This window comes from Vidua chalybeata, chromosome 11 (assembly GCF_026979565.1).
Source record: "Vidua chalybeata isolate OUT-0048 chromosome 11, bVidCha1 merged haplotype, whole genome shotgun sequence".
NCBI classification, from domain to species: Eukaryota; Metazoa; Chordata; class Aves; order Passeriformes; family Viduidae; genus Vidua; species Vidua chalybeata.
Window position 1 is genome coordinate 19,474,398 of NC_071540.1, and position 23,653 is coordinate 19,498,050.

Below are 23,653 nucleotides of genomic sequence, written 5' to 3' on the forward strand. Positions count from 1 at the left end.
GAGAGGACAACAGGTGAGCGACTGAGCAAGCACGAGGGATTCCTTCCTGGATTAACAAGAAATGCTTTGTTTTCACCTTTCCCAGATCATCAATAAATGCTTCATTGTCTCCTCTCCCAGGTTATCAATAAAGTGTTTGTTTTCACCTCTCACCTGTTATTTCGTGGGGAAGGTCCCCCCCTGCCAGCCATGTTTTTATCTCACCAATTAAAGCTCCCTGTCAGCTCTATTTAATCTTCCTTCTGTCCTAATTAGCCGGGTAGATCCCAGCCCTGCTCTCTGGAGAGCTGCATCCCTGGGGATGGCCCTGCCACAGCAATACCCAGGGCACCTGGAATTCCCTGCACAAGGACAGCCAGTCCTGGTGGCACCTCCAGGCATCACTTGGCTGCTGCAGCACACTCTTGGATCCCATCTGTCGTCCCCAAGGACACAGCACTGCTCTGCTGGCAAGGATTGCCTTGAGGAGAGGGGCTGAAAAGCAAATCCTGGGATCAGCCCACTCCTTCCCGACCTCAGTGAGGTCTGCAGGTGGACATTTCACTGGGCATCAAGAGGTCACTTGCAGGACAACTGGGCCAACAGGGGGAAAAAGTGAACTGGGAGACTCCGCAAAGGCAAAACTACAGTGAACAGGGAAAAGGAAGAGGTTTCTGTGAGTGCATCTCACAGGTAAGGCAGGGAAGGATTCCCAGGTTTTTCCAAGCATCTCAGAGCTGCTGGTGCACTTTACACAGCCTGCAGATGTCACAGCAGGAACTGCAACCCCTCTTCCACACCAGGAGGAAAACAAGAACAAAAGCTGGGATGGGATTTACTGAGCAAAACAAGGTGATATAACCAAGTGAGTTTATTGTAGGAACACCTGGAGACACGTCCTGGCCCCAGCCAGGAATCTGGGACCAGTGAACCATTGTCGTGAGCACAGTTTGTCTGGACAGACCCCAAACAACTTTGGAACAACAAAGTCAGTGTTGTACAGCCCAGAACAAGCAGAACAAGTGCTTGGACAGCAACCCTGTTCCTCAGGAGCCTCCCACAGCATTCCCAGGAGTACCAGCAGATCCAGAGCATCCATCCAGGATGGCCAGCCCAGAGCTGGGACAGGCTGGAGCCAGCATGGACATCAGGCTGAGCTCAGCAGGGCTGACCACTGCTCCCAGCACCTTCCTTCACTCCTGGAGCAGCCTCAGGACATCTGGATGGCATCTTCATAGAAGGTCTTGGCCATGGCATGAGCCACCTTGAGCACCTTCTTGTCCTTGGCCTCGGGGCCCATGTGGCTACGGGCCAGCCCGAGCCAGTACTGCTCTGTCCTGGCCAGGTACTGGGCCTGGGCCTCCCCAGGCTGCACTGCTGGGTGCTGCTGCTCCCCTGGGCAAAGAGAGGGACACAGAGAGGTCACACACAGCTCACCAGGGCCACACCAGCCAGGCCACGTGGGGCTGAATGTAACAGCCTGAAAATCTACCAGCAAGCAGGAAAATTTCTCTTTTATTCCAAGAGCAATGTGTTAGGAAAGCTGCTTCTGCTGGAAAACTCACCTGGATGCAAGGGAGACCTTCCAGGCTGGCAGCAGAACCTGGCACTGCACTAAACCCCACTTTAGATTAGTATTTTATTAGTAATTACCTTCCTCATCTTCACTCTCCTCTTCAGAGCTCTCCTCTTCTTCTTCCTCCCCTCCCTCTGCACCTTCCACATCATCATCCTCCTCTTCATCTGACTCTGACTCCTCCAGCCATTCCTGGGTTTCTTTGATGAGAAAGGAAAAAGAAGAGGGGTACAAAGAGAGAATGAGGGTACAAAGAGAGAATTAAGGTACAAAGAGATGACCCCAGGTAATGCCCCACATGCTCTGCAGGACCCAAGCCCTTCACTGCCCTGAGACAGTGGGGACAGGCAAGAGCAGCCCTGCTCCTTGGAGCAGTGGCACAGCAGGATTCCCAGGATGGCTCTGTTTACAGCTCTTGGATTTCCACGGGGCACAGCTGACTCTACAGTGACCCCAAACTCTGGGCCACACAGGTAGGACACTTTTTCCTACCCAGGGAAAACCTCCACCCAAAGGCTCTCCACCACCCCTGAGGAAATCCCACAGTTGTTTTATTTTTTCCCAAGTGTTGCTGAAGGCACAGGGAGAGCTCCCAGCAGCAGAGCTTACTTGGATCCATCTCCAGCAGCACCTTCCACTGCTCCATCCTGTGCAGGTCGATGCTGTGCAGGTCACTGAGGGTCACCTGGCGGTCGCCCACCTCGAACATGCCCCCGTACACGTAGAGGACCCCGTGCTTCACTGCCACCATGGCACTGGAGCGTGGGCACGGCTCCACTGGCTGGCCCAGGGCTCCATCTTCCTCCTCCTCCTCCTCCTCTGAGCCAGACCTGTCCTTGTCTTCTGCAGCTCCGGGGATCACCTGCTTGATGGTCATGACGGTGCCATCTTCTGCCACCACCTCCTTGACGATCTCCTGGGGGCCCTGGGGGGGTGGCAGCTGCAGCTCCTCCCCTCCAGCAGCCTCTGCCTCGGCCTGTCTGCCACGCCTGCGCTTCCTCCTCTCTGATTTTGGGCCCTGAGAACAGGAATTAAAGGAGATTTCGTGGGAATGGCGTGCAGTTCATACAGGCAGCACGGAGGGAAGGAACAATTCCTGGTTTTCATCACAATTCAGCCCCAAGTGATCAGTGCAATTCCTCCTACAGCATGAGCTTCTCCCAGCCTAAAACAAGGAACAGTGAAGATCCTGGAGAATCCAGGGTGTGGAATTGCTTCCTCTGTTGAAAGAGGAGCAGCTCTCCTGCTCACAGGTGCCACAAACACACAGAGGCCACTGTTCTGTGACAAAGGAAAGGAACCCATGATTTCCTGAAATCACAACAATTGCTGGGTGCTAAATTACAGCCCATTACCAGGCAGCACTCCAGGTCTTGGAAGAACTCTCTGAAAGGGCTGGAAAACAATCAGTTTGGGAAGGCTGAAGCAACCAGCTGAGTGGCTGTTTGCCTGTTATTATGGGATTGACTTCTCCATTTGGAGAACAAAGCCAGGAAGGGGCAGGGGGAAGGAGAAGCTGAACCAGGTTTGCACTTCTCTTGGCCTGTGAGAGTGGTTCAAACACAATCAAAGAGCTGAGCTGAGCTCTGAAGCTCTTGGAGACAAGGTTAATATTTAATCTCTTCTGGTAGCTCATCAGCACTGGGGAGAAAAGGGAGAGGTTTGATCCCAAAATCTTTTCACAGCAGCTTTGAATGAACTCCCCTCATGTCAGATTCATCTGGCCTGGAGAGAGCTTTCAGCAAAACACCAGAAATATGTTTTCAAGCTGCTTTGCTTCATTTTGCATTCCACAATAATGGGGCAGCCTGATTCCTGGAGGAGAGGGATTGCTCAGGTGCAGTGAGCTACCAGAAATACAGGATTCCTTCAAAGAGAGAAAAATCCTTGCTCCATCCCTGGAAATGTCCAAGGCCAGCTTGGAGCAACCTGGGCTCGTGGAAGGTGTCCCTGCCCATGGCAGGGGTGGAATGAGAGAATCTTTAGGGTCCCTTCCCACCCAAACAATCTGTGAAACCTCAACGAGGCCAAACCAGGCATAAAGGATGCGCCAGGTGATGAAATGACTGAATTATTTAACCCCAGACCTTGAGCTGTGCAGGGAACCAGCGGTTCTTCCCGATGTCATAGAAATAAATGTCATTGAAGAAGTCCCCCTCAATGCTCTCCTCCTCCTCCTCATCGTGCACCCCCCCAAAAAGGAGGCAGCGGTTGTTGGGAGCAGCAGCCACAGCAAAGCCAGACCTGGGGGTGGGTTTCACTCCAGAGGGGCTGAGGCGACTCCAGCTCCACCTGTCTGGAATGGAGAGAACAAATGTGAGCACCAGCAGAGGAGAATCCCGCTTGGTTCGTGTATTCCAAGGTCTCTCAGAATTCCAGCAAGGAAATCTGATGCCTTGTGCAGGCTGAGCTGGAACACAGGCTGGGCAGAGCTACAGAATAAAGCAGGGATTTATTCAAAGGATCTCCTCCATGGATCCACCTTGGGCAGCACCAGAGCCCGCCAGGGCTGCACCCAAGAGGAACCAAAATGGTCCCAAAATGGACGAGCGCTCCCGGGGGCTCTCACTGGGATCAGCTCTGCTCCATTTGCACCTTGCAGTTCATTGTCCTATTCCAGCTTTAGCCCAGGCACTCCCATCCTGCTTGTTTTTCTCTCTCCAGCCCACGCTGTTTGTGCTCTTGGGCCTGAGCTTTGGATCATTTGTCCTTGGTGCCCAGCTGGAGAAGGAATTGTTTTGTCTCCCTGCTCTGTGCAGAGAGCTCAGCATCCCATAATATGGAGCTCAGAACTGCACTCTAAAGCAGCACAGAATGTGAAAAATAGAAAAGCTAGGTATCAATTCCAGGGCATCAATTCCATGCCCTGTTTTGGATATTTTCATGGCATCTTCAGGGTATTTCCAGAGCTTTCTGGAGCAAGGAGATTCTTGAAAGTGTCTGCACCTTTACTGGAGGGTGGAGTTCAGACAAGGCCTGATCAGATGCAGCCTTCAAGCACCAAAAAACGTCCCTCAGTTATCCCATGGAGCCCTCCCACCTTCCATCAGCTCTCTCCACCTCTTCTGCCACCCTGCACCGCTGCCTTACCCCCAAAATTAAACAGAGATCATCCCAAAAAGCCCCAACCAGGCTTTAAAAGAGGGCTCAGCAGCAGGACAAGACTTGTGCTCTATCCCTCTGCTTCTCTCCAATCCCTTCTACTCTGACTTCAGAGCAAATCCCTGAAATGCAGGCTGGGAGAAGCACTGCCAGGCCCTGTGCTTCTGAAGGAACTGCAATTCCAGCAAGATAAAACTATAAATAGGAATAATGCAAACAGGGCCTGGAGTCCAGACAGTGCTGGGGACCAACCCTCCTCCCCAAACCCCATCCCAGACAGTCAGGTTTGGAGAAATCAATCACAATTTTAACATTTTAGAAATTCAGTTCCAAAAAAATTGTCCCACTGCCTGAGTCAAGGAGAAATCTCCTAAGTGATGGAATTCCTATTCTAATCCAAGATAACCAAAGAGCCACCATGGATCAATCTGTCCCACAAGGATTGTATCCCATGGAATGGGCCCAGCCTGGAGCAGGGAAAGAGCTGAGTGATTCTCCCTGTCCTTATCTCAATCCATGAGTCCCCCACTGGATTTTCTCTCCCTTCTCCAGCTGAGGAGGGAGGGATGGAGCAGCTTTAGCAGGTCCCTGGCATCCACCCAGGAATACTCCACCACAGGAGAATTCTGCAATCCCCAAGATTTTCTGTTGTGAACAGGAAAGTACTGATCAAAATGTCCCAGAAACAGGAATTTGGAAATGTTGTTTTAATTCCTTCCCACATACAAACTGAAAAAAAAAAAAAAATCACTAAAATCTCTTTTCCTGAGCCAATACTGGGGTAGCACAAAGGTTATCACTGAGAGGGGAATTTGGCTCCAAGTTTTTTGATGTGTTATTCCAAGGAAGGGAGAGGATTTGCATTCCCAGGGCAGTGCTCACCTTCCTCCTTGCCTGCCCCTTCAGCCTTCAGCAGGAACATATCCGTGTGCAGGGTGCCTTTGTCCACATCCTTCTTGATCCTCTGCAGGGAAGGGAAACACAGGGATGCTCAGGGAAAGGAAACACAGGGATGCTCAGGGAAGGGAAACACAGGGATGCTCAGGGAAACACAGGGATGCTCAGGGAAACACAGGGATGCTCAGGGAAAGGAAACACAGGGATGCTCAGGGAAAGGAAACAGGGATGCTCAGGGAAACACAGGGATGCTCAGGGAAAGGAAACACAGGGATGCTCAGGGAAAGGAAACACAGGGATGCTCAGGGAAGGGAAACACAGGGATGCTCAGGGAAAGGAAACACAGGGATGCTCAGGGAAGGGAAACACAGGGATGCTCAGGGAAGGGAAACACAGGGATGCTCAGGGAAGGGAAACACAGGGATGCTCAGGGAAAGGAAACACAGGGATGCTCAGGGAAGGGAAACACAGGGATGCTCAGGGAAAGAGCTGCAGAGGCCAAATCACAGAGGGGATCCAACTGGAAATGCAAACACTGGGACTGGGCAAGGAGAGGCCCCTCTGGAGCACCAGGGAGCTCCAAACCATGGGATTCAAAGCAGGGATGTGCCAGAATCCCTGCCTGTGGCAGCAGGAAGGGCTCTCCAGGCTGCAGCACGGATTCCTGGGGATTTGTGGCTGTATGGAGACTATGGGATGCAGGAATTTTGGCACCAAGAGCAGAATAAATTGTCACAGGGGATTAAAACCAACTGGTTTGCAAACAAAAGAAGGGTGGGCAGCACTGAGGAAACAGAAGAGCCAAGGTCCTGCTTTTTACTTTGCCCAGACAAGACCAGGTGCTCTCAGGGGCTGATTTAACTCCTGCAAAAGGAGCAGATTCCCACTCCCCAGTGGGACATGACAACTTTCCAGGGCTTGCAAGGCCCTCTGGGATTCTCCTGCATGTTGAGCAGCTCTGACCTGCAATGACCTCACGTGGCCCACCCCTGTGAGCAGCCCAGGCTGTGGGTCCCTGTCACCCCCCCTGAGCCAGCAGAGGCAGAGGTGACAGCTCTGTCCCCCTGCAGCTGGCCATGTGGGGCCATTCAGCTTTGCCATGTGTCCCACACAGCCCTGAGCAACAGGTTCACCCTCCTAAACAGAAGCAGAAGCTCCACTCCCGTCCCTACAAAAGGCAGCAGCAAGGACAAGGTGAAAGCTCAGCAGAAGCCATGAAATGCCTGATTTTCAGTGTGATTTCCCTGCTCCTCTCCCTGGAAGCTCTGGATTCCAGTGCTCATGGCAACAGCAGCATCCCAAGGCAGCTCTGTGCCACACCACCACAGGAGCTGTGTTAATAATGTCATTATCAAGCCATCCTTCAGGCACAGCTTCCTTGTCATTCCCTTCCTCCTGGGATGAGGAACTGTGCTCCCAGGATGCCAGCAGTGCATCCCAGCAGTGCATCCCAGCCCTCAGGAAGATGTGCTTTATGGAGACTACAGGATACAGGAATTTTGGCACCCAGAGAAGAGAAATAAATTGTCACAGGGGATTAAAACCAACTGGGTCCAGCCCTCTCCTGCTGCACACCTGTACCTGGCAGGTTTTGTTGCTGCTGGTATCCAATTCCTGGGACTGGTGCTTAGGGAGAAGAGAGGGAAGTGTGCTCCAGGCACTGCACAGCTCCACCCAGGTGAAGTGTGAGGAGCACAGCACTGCGTGAGAGGCAAGAGAGCAAACACAGGGAGAGCAGCTGGCTCCACAGCCATCCAAGCTGTGTGGAAAAACCACATTCCTTTCTCCTGAAAAGCTCCCTGTGGTAAACACGCTGTGTGTGCAACATGACAAAGCTCCCTGGGCTCAGGAAACCCTGATGAGGTGGAGTGGGAGTCAGGCTTTGTTGTCACAGGCACTTCCAGCTGCTGCAGAGATCCATCCCCTCCCAGCCAGGGCAAGTCAGCCCTGAGCAAATCATCCCATCACTCACAAGAGGTTCCTGCTCCCCCCCTGTCCTTGGTGCTTTCCAGTTCCAGGTGTTTTGTTTTCCAGCACAAAACTGGCTGGGATATGCACAGTGGCCAGCCTGTGGTTTGCATATGCAGGCACAGTGGGGAGGTGCAAGAGCTTTACAGGCATCAGCTGAAAATTCCAACTCTGCTGCCAGACTGCAAAGGAACTGAGGCACAGAGAGCTTGAGAAGTGCAATCAGGATTCTCCACGTGCTAAAACTGCCTGATAGGAGACCAACAGTGTTCAAAAACATCCAAACAGCAAAAGTGTTCAGCAGGCAGAGCTACAGAGGGAACCAGTCCCACCAGACCTTACAATTCAGGCACTCCCACATCTCCCAGCAGAATCCACTTCACTTTGTGACAACTGGCACTAAAAAAAACCCCAAAACAACAACAAGATCCCCACACCCCAGCCATCTCTGGCATCCCAAAGCCCTGCCCACGTGGAACTCCAGCCCTCCCCTGGCCTGTAGGCTGCACCTGCAAGGTGGAGCAGCAGCAGCTCCAGCCCCTCTGTTGCCTAGCAATGGAGAGGCCTCGGTGCTTCAGACAGCCCAAAATGCAGCTCGCTGCAGCAAGCCCCATCCCCAGCACAGGAAAAGGCTGAGGACATCTTTAGGATCAGCAGGAGAGCAGGTCTGAGCTCCTCTGGGCATTGTGAGGTCTGCTCTAGGCAGAGCTGGCAGCACCCACAACACCCCCTTCAGTAGGAGATGACAGAAATTGTCTTTTATCATCTCCAGGCTGCTGCTGAAACAGGAACAGAGACACCTTTGTGCTGAGAATCCTGCTCTTCAAAATATCTGGCACCAGCATCTCAAGGCAGTCACACCCAGGGTTGGAAAGCTCCTTTTTCACCACTTGCAGCCTGGTTTGCTCAGGAAAATCCACAGCAAAGGTGTGTGTGGGACCAAGGTGCTGGCCCTGGCTCTGCAAGTCCTGCAGTGCCTCAGAAAGTCACTCCATCTTTTCTGCCTCTATTTCCCCAGCCAGGAAAGAGAATTTTAATCAGGTCCCATGAAGGGAATTCAGCCCTGGACTGACATGTTACTGAGAAGAGACTCTCCACATCACTTCTGTAAGTTCAGGAAATCAAAGCAGGCCCCAAAACTCTCCTTCTGCCTTGCCAGCTCCCTGCCCATCACAGGACAGCAGCCCTGCCATGTCACCACCCTCCTCCAGCAATGTGACAGCCAAATTATGTCCCTATTCAAAAAGAAGAGCTATTTTGATTCTCCTCCCATCTTCCCTTCAGAATTTCCCATCACAAGTGTGACTTAGTCCTGCCTCTCCTTGGAATATTCTGCATTTGATGAATGGTGCTTTGCTCAGATATTTGCCTGGTTTCAGATGTAGAAATGTCTTCAAACTCCCCAAAATGTCTTCATAGCAGCCCTGACTGGAGTATCTGCCCCTGTAACTGGAGACAAGGAATAAGTCCCCTCCTGTAGCTGCCCAATTCCAATTAAGCATTGTTTTCTCCATGTCTACCTTCTCCCAAGAGTATCCCAGGCAAACACATTTTCTGCACTTCAAAGCAAACCCAGACACTCAGATCCACAATCAGCTCTAAGTGAAGACACAATGAGAATTAAATAGCCACACATTAACAGAATTGGGTCTCTCCTAGAGGGGCCATATCCTGCTGAATTTAATTTTCAGGAGCACGCTGAAGGCTGCAGAGAAAATTCTGTTCAGAGCTTTGGTCAGTTTGTGCCACCAAAGCAGAGCCTGGCGGGAATGGCCCATCAGAGAGAAGCACACAGAGCTCTCCACATGACAAAGGAAGGAGATTTTTAACATCTGTGAGAAATGTCTTGTTTTAATGGAATGTCTGCTTTGCCTTAATGGAGTGTCTGTTTTCCAAGCTGTTTTCCAAGCTGCAGAGAACTTCCCCCAGCTCCCATCCTTGCCCAGTGCCCTGCCAAAGGCTGAGGGCAGCTTTGCATTCCCCCAGCCCTTCTCCTTCACCTTCATCAGCTCACACCAACCCGGAGCAGCAGTGGAACAGAGCCAACTGCAAACACACGAGACTTTTACATTTCCATGGGGCACCTGGAGCCCAGCTGCTCCCAGGAGAGCTCCACACCTAGCAGAGCATGCAGGCTCCTGCTCCCTCCCCACCCTCAGGAGCGAGGACACAGCACAGGCAAGGGAAGAGGACAAAGCCCTTTCAGGTGGAGAAGGCTCTGTGTCGTTACTGCTGCTGAATCCAAGGCACATCTGATGAGGCAGAGCCCAAAGCTCAGGCCCTGAGGAGGCACAAATGCTTCTAAATATACAGAGAGACCAACTCCCTCCTCTCCCCTCTCCCTTCTTCCCTCCTTTGTTCATTTATTCCCCTCAGAAGAACAAGGCGTCCTCCTCCCCTGCTGCCTTTCCACGGGAGCAGCAGGATCTGGGGCCTCTGCCTGCATTCCCAACATGAAAAGCTTTTGCAGGAGCCTTCTGCTCAATGAAACACTTCCTTCCTGCTGCCCTGCATGGACACAGGGATACCTGCTCAGTGAGGAATGTGCTCTCTGGTATAAATTCCCAGGATTAACGGAGCAAGGAGCAGAGCTGAGGGAGCCTGGTGCTTGTCAAAAGTCTTTTTTGGCTTATTGAGTTTTCTCCCTCACCTCTGCCACTGATGGCACAAAATAAAAGTCTCCTGGCAACTGCTGCTTTTAACCTGCAAGTGCTGAAGCACAAAGGAATACCTGAGAATGCTTTAAGTTGCCAAAAAAGTGTCATTTCTCCCAGTTGCTTATTCCTCCCTCAGTGACATCAATTCCTTCTGTTGGATTAGAACAGCAGGGGAAATAGAGAAATCATCTGAACCAAGATTAGCCCCTCAATCAGCAGAACTGCATGAAAAAAAAGGCACAATGAGAAGATGCCTCTTTTGATTCCCAGCCTGTGGACAACACCTGCCTTAGCACAGATGTCCCCTACCTGTTTGGAGTAGCCCCCATAGATGATGATGTTGCCCTCAGGGGTGGGAGTCATTTGACAGCCAGACCTTGGAGCAGGCCCCATCCCTGCAGGAGCCAGCCTGCTCCAGGTGAAGGAGTCCAGGTTGAAGGCATACACATCGTTGTAGTAGATGAAATCTCTGCAAGAGAGCACATGGGCACAGCACATTTTGTGATGGGCACACTCAGGACAGGATAAAACAGCATTTCAGAGCTCTGCTCACAGCCCCCATTTCTACAAGACAAGGATCTGACAAGATTCAGAGGCCAAAAGTGCTGGAATGAGCTTTGGCTACAAGGATGGGCAGCTGCTTCAGTGCTACAATGATTTCTCCCACACCTGAAGACTTTAAATCAAGATACCTTGTCTTTATAACACAAAAATCCTCCCATCAACACCCAGATTTCTGTTACTGGTGAAATTTTGTTGCCTTTTTTAAGGAAGACTCAAACTCTCAGCCACCCCAGCAACCCACCTTGCACTCTCATGGAAACCTCCAAAGATGATCAGCTGCCTTTTGCACGCAACCATCCGATGGCCACTTCGTCCAGAGGGCCCTCCTGGTGCCCTGAAACACAAAGAAATTCCATTTATCAGCAAAATCCCCTGTCCTGGTAGTGCCTCAGGCCATTTTTCTTGAGGTTATTGGCAGCTGAGCTGCTTGAGCTCAGCCTCTCCTGGAAATGGGAACCATTGGGAACATGGTTGCCTCAATCTGTGTCTGCTTTTCCCCAGGCCAGGATGGGTGCTCTTCCAGGAAATCTTGGGACTGCAGCACAGGCAGTTCTATTCCTAGAGATAAACCACCCTAACAGCACCCAGAGTCTTCTCAGTGATGACTCAGGAGCTGATTCTTCAGGAGAGTTTAATGAACAGCACTTCACAATTGCAGGGAAGACACTCCAAACCAAGATGCTTTCTCCAAGCACCAAGAGACAAAGCCTGGCTCTGACATCCCCCTCCCTCAGTGTCTCAGGAAATCAACAACACCTTCACTCAGCCACCTGCAGTTTGGGTATGACACCAAACCAGTGAAAACACTTCACGAATTACCCAGATTTCCTCAAGAACAAAGGCACTGCAGCAAAACAAGTCATCATTATCCCACTGAAGGAGGGCAGGGATAGATGGGATGTTGGGAAAGAATTCTTGCTGGCACTGGTGCCCAGAGCAGCTGGGGCTGCCCCTGGATCCCTGAAAGTGTCCAAGGTCAGGCTGGACAGGGCTTGGAGCACCCTGGGATGGTGGAAGGCGTCCCTGCCCATGGAGAGGGAGGAATGGGATGGGATTTAAGGTCCCTTCCAACCCAAACCATTCCGTGACTCTGTGACTCACTCAAAAGCAGCCACACATTCCTGTTCTGCTCTTCCATGCTTTCCTGACCTTTCAGTTAAATGTGCAGCTTCCATTTCCAGAAACAAGGAACACCTCCTCCATCTGTCCCATCCAAAAGGCTCCCGAGGAGCTGGGCAGCTGGACACCACCCCAACATGGATTCACCCTCCTTCCTCCAGCATCACATGAGAGACAACAAAAACAACCCCAACAACTTTCCTTCACCCCCAGCATCACATGAGAGACAACAAAAACAACCCCAACAACTTTCCAACACAGCCAACTCTAGGCCAAGGAGGGTTTGCTGTGTGTGTTCTCTGCCCCCAGGGATGAATCCATCCCATTTGCCCTCGCTGAGGAGTCTCCTAAAGCTCCCAGCTGGCACCACTGAGCCCAGCAAGACTCCACCAACAGGCAGCCCTAAGGTGTGGAAGTGATTGCACAATCAGGGCCTAAATAAATAAAAGTTGAAAACAGCAGCAAAAGCTAAAGCCACAACCCCCTGGCCACACTTGTGGAGTGGCAGCAGGGAGCTGGGAACGTGGTGATGGATTTCTGTGGAGAGAGAAAATGAGGGTCCTTATTCACCATGGAAAATGACAACCTCACCCCGGTGATAATGAGAAACTCCACCAGAACAGCAGCGTTTGGGGAAGACTGAATTAATATTGATTGCTTGGACTCTTTATTCTAACTGAGAGGAGGTTTTTCCAAGCATTTACTGGATCTTTAAGTATCACCCTGCGGAACAGCACCTCTGGTATTAATTTCATCAAGACCTGAAATCATTATTTTCTCTTGCTGTAACAAAGCTCCCGTGTCATTACTCCAAAAGATGGCACTTTTTAAATCATCTTTTCATTTTTTTAAGGAGAGGATGAATTAAACCCAACATGAGCTCTAAAATCCTGTTCTCAGAGAATATCTTGTGCCTTGTTTCTCAAACAGGTTTCCTCTGAGTTCAAAATCAATAAAAGTTTATTCATTGATGTGTTTTAATAAAGCTCCCACCAATGTAGATTTAACTCCAAGGCACAAATGGCAACGTCAGGCAGGACTGGCAGTGATGCAGAACCTCATTCCCACTCCAGGAGGATCTTCCTGGAGCTTGTTTCCCAAGCACAAACTCTTCCCTTTTACCTGTTTCAGTGCTCCTGGTCCCAAAGAAACATTTTGGAAATGGTTTCCCAGACATTGTGATTAATGCTCTATTTCATGGGGTTGACACCAGAAGGCAGACATGTAGGAGGGAGCTGTAAATTCTCCAGACTTTTTTTAAAAATAGATGAAAAACTCTGGCTAAGGACTGGCTTTACACATGTACAGCATGAGGCTGATCTCAGCTGCTCCATAAGGAATTTTCTTCTGCCTGTGGAGTTACTCTGGGACTTGTAGCAACAAACCAGAGCAGAATTCAGCCCCCAGATTCATGAATTACTTGTCCCAGTGGCTACAGGCTGCAGGAGTTGCCTCTTCATCCACAGGATGCTCAGGTGAAGCTTGGGAATGCTCAGTAATAATAAAAGTGAGGATGAAGAGAACATTCCATCACAGGGGCACTTGAGGACAGAGCACCTTTATCCTGCAGAGGAAGCTGAACTCAGGATTTGTGATGTTTTACAGCTTTCCCTGGGAATGTCCCAGTGTTGGGGTCAGTGGCACACACAGATTCTGTCCCCTCATGTCTGGACACTCAGTGGAAACAGAAAAGGGAAAACACAACTGACACAGAGCCCAAAATTCTCAATTCCAACCCCTTGCAAAGTCAATCCACAGCTGTACACCTGCATCTTGATCTGCCAAAGAACAAACTCATTTCTGGGCTGACAACCTACTTGATTTACACCAAAACACCCTTTTCTTTAAGCACCTTCTACCTGGTGTGGCAGGACCTGATTTTTCTGGTGAGCAAGGAGAGGCATCCATCAGACCCCAACCCTGTGCTGGGCCATCCTCCACTGCAGGGACTGCTCCTGGTGAAACTGGGAAATTTACAGCACCACATCCCACCAAATCCTACAGGAAATATCACCAGCATTCCAGAATTCCAGTGAAGGGAGCTGCAGAGGAAGGATGTGGCAATTCCCAAGCACAAGCCCCAAGGATGCTCCCTGTCTTTCCCTGAGGGAGGGCACTGGGACTCACAGAGCTGACTGGGAATGTTCTCTCTAGGAAGGAATGAGGCAATTAGGTTAAAATATTGCTGCTCCAAGGCAGGGTAACAAACAGTTCATGGACTGAGGAAACCTCGTGCATCACACACACAAGATAAGGTGGCTGCACTAAGTCAAAGTCAGCTGCTGGCACGGCTTCTAACGGGCTGGGATTTGCTGGGTTTGGATCATCTTTGTGCATGCAAAATGCAAGGAAACACAGCTAAATTTTGCTAAATTTAGCAGCTTTTAACTCTGTCAAGCAGCCTGGCACCACTCTGCTCTGTGCTAGGAGAAAATGGAGCTGTACTTCTCCAGCACAGGGAAGTTTTCAGAGTTAGTCAAGCTTTTCTCCTCCCAAGTGTTTCAGAATCAAGCTCACGGCACCAGGATGGTTTGTGGCAGGAATTGTAGGCCAGGAAGGACAACATCATTGTCTGAAATCTGAGCTGAGGGGCTGGAATAACCAGATTTCCTAGAATTTCATGCTTTTATCACAGCAGGGTCATCTTGGACAAACCAACACATCAAACCCACCTGGAATGTGGCACTCGTGATCCTTCCCATGGGAACAGAAACAGAAACTTTGCCTCTCTTGTCCAGACATTTCTTCATGAATAATTAATTACTTTATTATTCACACTAAAATGACGTTTTCTAAACCCCACACTAATCTGTACCCCATGTCTGTCACCTGGCATTTATTCAGGTAACACTGGCAGCACATTGGATACATGGAATTATTCCTTGGTGTGTGTGAAGGCTCTTGGTACCAGGGATGGTTCCTCACCATGATCCCAACAAATGGGAAATGCTGAAGGAGGAGAAGTGCAGCAGATGTCATGACCAGAGTTTTAAAAGAAGCAGGATAAAATCCCTTGTAGAAGCCAACAAATCACCTCTGCCCTTTCCTGTTCCTCTTTCCAAGCAGCCTCCTGACCAAGATGCTGTATGGAAAAAGCAAAGAGGCAGCAGAACTTGGATTTTTGTGCTCAGCCAGGTCAGCATTAAAACAAAGCCATTCCCTCCCTTTGCCTCATTAATGCAGCTCCAGGAGCAGCCCGAGGATGGGGAGGGGATGTACTTTGATTCCAACACTGGGAGCAGGGCATGGGTGTTCCCAAAATTCCAGCAGGGCTGAAGGACAGAGAGCCACTCAAACCAGGCAGGAAGCTCAAATGGAGTGGACTCCAAATTCCCACTTGTCAGGCACTATCAATGCTCCCACTTTGCAGGGAGAGGGAAAAAGGTGAGACAGGCACAGTGAGTCACTGTGTGACCTCGGGATGTTCATCCCTGCACAGCTCATCCCAAAGCAGCCTCAGCCACTGTGCAAGGAGAGGCAGGCACAGCTGACAGACCCCACACCCTCTAACAGGGTGAAAAGGGATCAGCCTGGACAGATTTGGTGTTCCCACCTGAAGGAAGAACATGGAGCTCCTAAATGATCAAAAGCTGCTGCTTTTCTCAGTGCACTTTGAGGGTGATCTGGAGCTCCAGCCCACCCAAAGCTTGTTCTGGGTACAAGACAATCCCAAATCCAAGAGGAAGCCAATGCCAAACTCAGACCCAAAGCCAATCTCCTGCCTTGGATGTCACTAGAACTCTCCTCTCATGCAAATACAAACAGGAGCAGCCAAAGCAAGGAGCCAAAGGTTAAAGAAACATCAACACAGGATTTTGGGCCAGATCCACTGAAAATATTTACACCTTCACTCCTGTCAAAAACTTTTGGCACCTGTTTCCTTTGACAGGCCTGAATGACTGGCTTGTTTATCCCAAGGAATCTCAAGGCAGCAAATGCTAGGAGTGAAGCTGGGTAGATAAAAATTGCCTTGTCCAGTGATGTTAAAACTGGGAGATCCTTGCACTGGCCTTGCACAGCCCCCACTGGAGGAGCCCAGGAAAACAGGGCACCAGTTCTGGACATCTGCACCTGCCAGATACTCTTAGCCCTTCAGTTAAGCAACATCAAGGCACACCTACACCCCAAAAATCAGGTATGAAGTAAACCAGCTTTGGTCTCAACATACTTGGAACACATCTCTCATTTCCACTTCTTTCTGGAGGTGTCTTCTCCACCCCTTTGAGCACAGGCACCTCTGTATTTAAGGGAGAGCTGGGAAATCACAGCACTGAACCAGGAATCAAACTTGGATCACACTGGCACAGCTCCTCATGAGGCCAACACCAAAGAGTCACTAAACACCAGGATCTCAGGGATCAGAAATCCAAATTTCTTGGCAAAAGAATGGTCCAGACACGAGGGCCCAGCACTTACTTGATCTGCTCCCAGGTCTTGGTGGCCAAATGCAGGACCCAGAGATCTTTGTAGTGGTAGAACTGCTCCCCGTTGGGAGAGGCAAACTCCCCCCCGAAGATCCAGAGCTGCCCCCCAGCCGTGGGCACCACAGCTGCCTGCAGGACAAGGGACAGCTGGGTCAGAGCAGGATTCCAAACCAGGCACAGAGCTTCCCCTGTCAAACACACAGCTCCAAATGCCAGGGAACAGCAGCAGCTCTCTGGGGCTGAAGGAAGGAGAATTTGGATTAAAAGTGTTTAGCACATCTTCTCTAGAGCAAGGGAAAGCTGGCCTAGAAGCTGGGCTCTTCCCACCTCCTGTGGGAAGTTCAAAGCTCCCTAGGAAACATCTTGGGATTAATGTAACAAAAATTGTTCAACTCTCTCTGTTCAAAACCAAACAAAAGAAAGAAAACAAAACAAAACAAAAAAAAATAGCAACCCCCCAAAAAATATCAAAATACAGAAGAAAAGAGGAAAGACTGTTACTGCTTTGATTGGGTCAAAGCAGAGAGGGTTTTTTTGTTTTGTTTGTTTTTTTTTGGTTTGGTTTTTTTTTTTTTTTTTTGCAGAGAGCAGCACCAAAACACCTCTGGCATGCAAGATGCCAATTAAAAGCAGGGAGAAGAGCAAGACTCCACTTCACTAAAGTTATCTGTGTTAGGACCAAGAAAGAAGGAAAGAATCCCAAGAAGGAAATGCTGTGGCTGTGCAAATTTCAATTTGTGTTTTCTTCAGGGTACCCATCACAGCTTAACATTGGGATAATGATCCCTTTCCTCTCAAGGCTTCATTCCCTGCCTGTCTCTCCCAAAAAAAAAGATTTTTAGCCCCACACAGGACCATGCCCTGCTATAAACCAGCCCAAACATGAAATGATTAAGAAAGAAAATCCAGGGTGTGCGTTCAGGCAGCAGGATTTGTGGGAACATGAAGTTACCTGAACAAAGGGGATGTGTGCCTGAATTCCATGGGCATCCAGTGCTTAAAAGCTTAAAGGGAAGGTTTATGCAACAGCCTGCTCATACTTGTGGGTGAACTTTCCAAGAGCTGCCTTGAAATTCATGACAAAACCAAACCTTCTCCCTTGAACAACTGCCAAAACCTGCCCATAGCTCCTCTCACCTCAACTCCAACAGTGGATTGTGTGTCAGAGACCAGGGATGACAAATAAAACTAAAAGCATGCACCTGGCACCCACAGACACACTTCTATTTAACTCTGAGCTATGCATTAAATATAAAGCCACAAGGAAGACAAACCAGTCAGCTCATGAGGCTGAACTGCCTCCTGTGAAACCATAATTAATTATCAGACAGGAACACTGCTGAAGCAGGACTCCTCAATTTATTGTTGTTGCAATCCAGCTGCAGCTCCTGAGCTGCTCCCTTTGGATTGAGCTGCTCGACAGCCACCTGCTGGCTGCTGGAATGTGGCCTCTGAAACCAAGTTCTGTTTTAAACAACACAAAGTGGCCCAAAAATCAAGGCAGAATATTTCAAGGATACACAGCTCAGAGCAAGACTGGCACTTAGTAACACTACAAAGGGAAATAAACCTAACTGGGGTGCTGGGTCTTACCAGGGAGCTTTGGGATGGGTAGGAAAAGGACATTCACATCCTGTATGGCAGCTTTGGGAAGGCACCAGTCACCCACTGGCTGCAGCAGGTAAGAAAATCTATCAGCTGCTGAGGGCCAAAGACCTGCAAAAAATACAAGTCTCTGGTCCAGGTTCTACTGTGCAGGTGTTCACATAAAGTAAACAAACCCAAATTCTTCATCCTCACAAGCAGCCAGTGACCTGGATTTGCAGAGGTGGAGAAGAGCCCAAGTGCTCCCTGCTGGCAGCAGTGGCAGTGTCTGGGATGTTCATGGATGAGGGCTGTGGCCACGAAGGGAACAATGGACTTTGGTCAAATGCCAGTTTGAAAATTCGGGGGCCCCTGGGATTATGGATTTGAGCTGGTCCTTGCAGAATGCAGCAAAGAGAATTAATTTCTGAGGAAGAATCTCCCCCCTGGCTCTGCTTGAGTTCTGCCAAATCAACAGATACAACCCCAAATCTTCATTCCACACTGAACACTGCCAGAGGGCACCCAGAGAGACCAGAGCACCTTGGACAGAAAAGCTGAAGTGACACCACTGGCAGCCCGTTAGGAGGAGAACAAAGACAGTCAAGAAACCCTCAGGAGCTGAAAAAATTCAAACCCTCCTCCCAAATCACCTTCAGAAGAATCCCAGCTGCTGCTCTGGCAGCCAGAGCTTTACCTGGTGAGCACAACGCCTCGGGGGTGGGTTGGGGATGTCCAGTTTGGCCCAGCTGTTCTTCCTGATGTGGTAAATGTACAGGTCATTGTACAGGTAGGTCTGTGAGACAGGGAGAGGGAACAGCAGCTCAGCTCAGCCCAGCTCAGCACAGGGGATTTGGGGGGAAGATTGCAAAGCACAGCCTCCTCAGAGGGCAGGGAAGGAGGACAACGAGCTCCTGCACTGCACTGGGAGGCAGCAACTCTTCCACTGGGCTGGAATGTTCCTTCCCAAACCCTTGGGTGACAGCTTGAAATATGAGGACTTAAAAAGCTGGAGCTTAACACAGATGTTCAGGTTAAAGCTGCTCAGAGCAAAGAACAGCTCCAGGTGGTAAGAAAAAAAAAGCAGAATTAGTTCAGCTCATCACACTGAGGTGGCCAAATATCACTGCCAGGCTGGAGTTCTCCAGGAGCAAAATAACCACTTGCAACCTGCAGGAATTCAGGAAAAAGCGTGTTCCTGAGTGCAGTAATTTGCTGCTGCTCCCATCTCCGAGGCAGCCAGCAGCAAAGGTGCAGAAATATCTTGTTTTGAGAAGTGCAAGAGATTCTTCATTAGTTATCCCAAATGAGGGGCAGATATGGCTACAATTAAGTCTGGAGAAATTATGAAGCCCTGAAATATTGATGCTGAGACAATCACTCTGACTCCTTAATGGGTTCCAGCATGTCTCCTTCCTGCCAACTGCTCAGCCATGAGACAGAGCCATGGCAGAATTAAAAGGCTATTTTGCTCTCATTCAGGGACAAATACATATTTTATGACTCTGCCTTGAATTTCCCTTCAAATGAGACCCGTGCAAATTACAGGAAAAGGAGGGAGGGGGGAGATAAAGAAGAAGAAAATGAAGTATACATTACTTTTTGGCCATTGAAATATTCACCTCCAAAAAGGATTAGCTCGTCTCTCTCAGGGTGAGCACAAAAGGAGCAGTTTAGCCTGAAAGAAAAGAGGATGGGAAAAAAAAAAAAAAAAAAAAAGTGAAAGTTCTTAAAACCCTGAATCTTGGAGCCTTTAACTCAGGCACCAGCACCTCTGCCCTCCAGCCTCAAAGGTCTCTCCATCATCTGCCAAATTACCCTGCTGTGATGTTCACCCCAGGGCGAAAAACTTCTCCAAAGTAATTAATTTCTTCCAAAACTTCCAGCAAGATGAATGGGGCACTGTCTGAGAGGCTCTCCTATTTCAGGAGCACCACGTTACTCTGTGATTTAACTCCCCCTTTGACGTGAGCTCCTGAATTTTAATGCTGGGGTGACAGGAACAAAAATGACTTTTATGAGGGCACAGAACTCTGGGCTGTCTCCTCTCCATTTATCTGTGTCATTATTCTGCACTTGCAGCTGGTCACTGCTCTCCTGAACACCCCGAGTTTGTGAACCCCACTTAACAAAGTGGTTTTTACCTCATGACACATCCCTTTGCCTCTGAATTCCCTTCAGCCCTCTAGTCCAAACCCAAAACTCCCTCTTCACTTTCATTTTCCCTCAAAGCCCTGAAATCTAACCCTGCTTTGCCTCTTTTGTGCTATGTGATGGTTAAAAAATGGATTTTGATGCCCAAAACCAGGCTTTTGGTCTCCTTTTAACCATGAACTCAGTATTCCAGGTGTTTCATAACTCCAGATATCACCTATACCTTCCACTCTTGGGAAATAACTTTACATGAATAAATTATATTAAAAGCACCCCCAGCTGCTCTACAAGTGGCAGCCAAAGCCTCACACAAGCTCTCACCTGGGGGAGGGGGGTGGGCAGGATGACTCAATTACTTGGGTCTTTTTAGCATCCAAACTCTGGAATTCTGCTATCAGGGCTTCAAGATCCTCCTGGAAAGAAAAGGCCAGACATGAGCAGCTTGACATGCAGAGAAACCAGCACTCACTCCCACAGTTTCCTTTTATTTAGGAAAAAAAAAAAAAAAACCTGCCCAAATATAACTGGAAACTCTTTTATATCCACAGAAACCTCGTGCATCTTTATTCCTTTTCAACTTCACTCAGTTAAAACCAAAATCTGGCCCCCAAAACTGCTGACAGACCAAGGGTAGGAGCAGGATTGCAGCAATGAGAGGTTCTGAGCCAGGGTCTCTCCCACCACTCCCCTTCAGGTCACTTTGCTGAAGGTGTGCTCCAAGCAGAGATTTCCATAGCCTGGGAATTCTGCAGCATGGAATCAGCTCTCCCTGCAGCCAGGAGACTCCAAAGGGGCACCTTCCAAGCCTTGGAGCTTTAAATTAGGCCATTAACAGCACATTTTACCAGGGAAAAGTCACTGCTTTGAGGCTTAAACACAAGCAGCCCCTCTAGGAGTGGGAGAAACCAAGGCTCTCATTTGCTTTTAGGACCAGGACAAAAGGATGAAGGGGATGGAAAGCAAGAAGGAGCCTTAAACTGTGCTTTCCTCTCCTTTTTTACACCTGCTGTCACACACAAGGGACTGGAGGGGATTTATGCAAGATTCTGCTTGGAATCGGAGAATGAGAGACCTTAAATCTCACCCACGGGCAAGGGTGAGATTCCACCATCCCAACGTGCTCCAAGCTCCATCCAACCTGGCCTGGGACACTTCAGGGATCCCGGGGCATCCCTGAAATCCAACTTGAAGGAGCTTTGGACAAAAATCTCAGGCACACGGTGGGGTTGCTGTGGTATCTCCGCAGGGCCGGCAGCTGGACCGGATGATCCATGCGGGTCTCTTCCAACCCATCACATGCTTCGCTTTCCCTGGGCAGCCCAGGTTCCCTTTGGATTCGCTCCTTTGCTCCCAGCGCTGTCCTCAAGCTTCCCCCTGCCCCCAGAGCGGCCCCGCGCCCTCCCTGGCGCCCGTCACCTCCTCCTTCTTGGCTCTGCGCGACACCTTCTTCTCCATCTTCGCCAGCGTCTTCTCGGCTCCTTTCCCCTTCTTGTCGCGCTTCCCCTTCTTCCCCATGGCGGCGGCGCCGGGATACGCCGGGATCACAGCGGGATCACAGCGCGACGGGGCCGGGATACGCCGGGATCACAGCGGGAGCGCACCGGGACGGGGCCGGGACGAGATCACAGCGGGATCACACCGAGATACCCCGGGATCACCCCGCGATTCCAGCGGGATCACACCGAGATACCCCGGGATCACCCCGCGATTCCAGCGGGAATCACACCGAGATACCCCGGGATCACCCCGCGATTCCAGCGGGATCAGAGCGCGACGGGGCCGGGATACCCCGGGATCACACCGGCATCACAGCGGGACGGGCCGGGATACCCCGGGATCACGTCGGGATCACAGCGGGACGGGCCGGGATACCCCGGGACCACACTGGGATATCCCGGGATTGCAGCAGGATCACGCCGGGCCGGGATATCCCGGGATACCCCGGAAGGCGCCGGGATGGGGCCGGGACGGGGCCGCTCCCTGTGCCGGCTCGCAGCATCCCCTGCCGGCCCGGAGGACTGATGGCGGCCGCCCGCCCTCAGGGAGCGCTGCGGGAGCCCCGCGGGCCGCGGCCGCTGCGAGCCGGCGTGAGGAGAACCGCAGCGCCGGGGAAAGGGGTTAATGCAGCTCCGCACACCGGCCGGCACAGCCCTGGCACGGCTCGGACACGGTGGGGTTGATGCCCGCCCTGAGGAGAACGCGGAGCCCACAAAATGGCCCCCTCCCCTCACACAAAATGGCCCCCCCTCAGGGGAGGGGAGGCGAGGACGCGTCTCGAGGCGGGAGTCAGGCTCTGTTCGGCGGGACAGGGACAGGACAAACAGCAATGGACGTGAACTAAACCACCAGTTCCACCTCAGCGTGAGGGTGGCAGAGCACTGGCACAGCAGGGAGGTCATGGAGTCTCCATCTCCGGAGCCATTCCAAGCCCACATGAACGCGTTCCTGTGTCACCTGCTCCAGGTGGCCCTGCCTTGGGCTGGATGATCTCCACAGGTCCCTTCCAACCCTAAATATAACATGATTCTGTGATTAGGAGGAATTTCTTCACAGAAAGGGTGGTTAAACATTGGCAGGGCTGCCCAGGGAGGTTTGGAGTCCCCATCCCTGGAGGTGACCAAGGAATTCCTGGATGTGGCACTCAGTGCTCTGGGCTGGGGACAAACTGGGGATCAGTCACTGGTTGGATTTGATGATCCTGGAGCTCTTTTCCAACCTCAGTGATCCTGAGATTCTGTAATTCTATCACCTGAGACACGAGCCAGGCCTGGGGGAGGCCCCGTGAGGAAATAAAATAAAATTAAATGAAACCACAGGCAGAATTCTCCAGGGATTTGGGTACTGTGAAAGTGTTTTCATTTCCAGCTGCAGACCTTTGGGAATGGGGTTTATCCAGGCCACTGTCCAAATCCTGAGTTCTTGGAGAGACAAAAGAAGTACAGGCACTGTCAGGCAATGCCAGGCAGCTGCTTTTTTCCCTCAGTGGTGGAGAAGGAATAATGATGATTTATGTGGTATTTCACGCAGAAATGCTGAGCCTGGGGAAAAAATCCTGGGAAACACCAACTTTGAACACCTAAGGGTGTAAATAGGGGTTGAAATGCATCTTTTAGCTACGAGTTCATCTCACTGCGCATCAAAATCGCCACCGTGATTGTTTCTTGTGGAGCAGAAGGAATAAAATCATTCTATTTTTCACCGAATTCCCACAAAACCCCTCATTTCCTGGAAGCAGGGGGGTTTTCACCACTCCAAACCAGCGAGGATCTCCACTGAGGTACAGTTCAACACCCACTGAATGATCTAAAACATCCAGCACGTGCCATGGAATTGCAGGATGGATCCTTTGCTGTGAACATCCACCTACTCTTAAACCTGGGATCAGAGAAAAACACAGCCCTGGGGCACGGAGGGAAGAGCTGGGAAAGTTATTTTAAGGTTGCAGACAATGCACACCATGAGCAGCACTTTGTTTTTCTGTTTGTTCTGAAAACATTGCGGTTCCAGCTCGAGCTGCGGCGTGTCCGTGTTTATGTGCAGGAAGGGGAACAGAAACTACGGAGGCACCGGGGATGGGACAATTGCAATTCCCAGATGTGGGAGCTCTGCCGAGTTCCCTGGCGCTGCAA

At 50.5% G+C, this 23,653-nt stretch overlaps 1 protein-coding gene and 1 long non-coding RNA gene across 3 annotated transcripts; one reads left to right on the forward strand and one right to left on the reverse strand.

The window, feature by feature from the left end:
* Window positions 1–835: 835 nt before the first annotated feature.
* Window positions 836–22,298, reverse strand: KLHDC4 (kelch domain containing 4). Of its 2 annotated transcripts, XM_053952591.1 has the most exons (12): window positions 21,441–22,298; window positions 20,346–20,437; window positions 19,470–19,548; window positions 18,568–18,666; window positions 16,279–16,415; window positions 10,985–11,077; window positions 10,489–10,648; window positions 5,540–5,621; window positions 3,643–3,851; window positions 2,165–2,573; window positions 1,633–1,755; window positions 836–1,374 (listed from the first exon to the last, which is right to left on the reverse strand). In XM_053952591.1, the coding sequence occupies exons 1-12, from the start codon at window positions 21,537–21,539 to the stop codon at window positions 1,190–1,192; spliced, it is 1,767 nt and encodes a 588-aa protein (XP_053808566.1). In that variant the 5' UTR covers window positions 21,540–22,298; the 3' UTR covers window positions 836–1,189. The 2 variants fall into 2 exon arrangements, with proteins under 2 accessions (XP_053808566.1, XP_053808568.1); XM_053952593.1 differs by lacking the exons at window positions 20,346–20,437; window positions 21,441–22,298 and adding an exon at window positions 17,880–18,002 and having other exon boundaries at window positions 19,493–19,551.
* LOC128793433 (uncharacterized) lies at window positions 7,966–10,240 on the forward strand. Its single transcript, XR_008432808.1, has 3 exons — window positions 7,966–8,449; window positions 8,541–8,629; window positions 9,214–10,240. It is a non-coding gene; the product is annotated as an uncharacterized LOC128793433 (long non-coding RNA).
* Window positions 22,299–23,653: the final 1,355 nt, after the last annotated feature.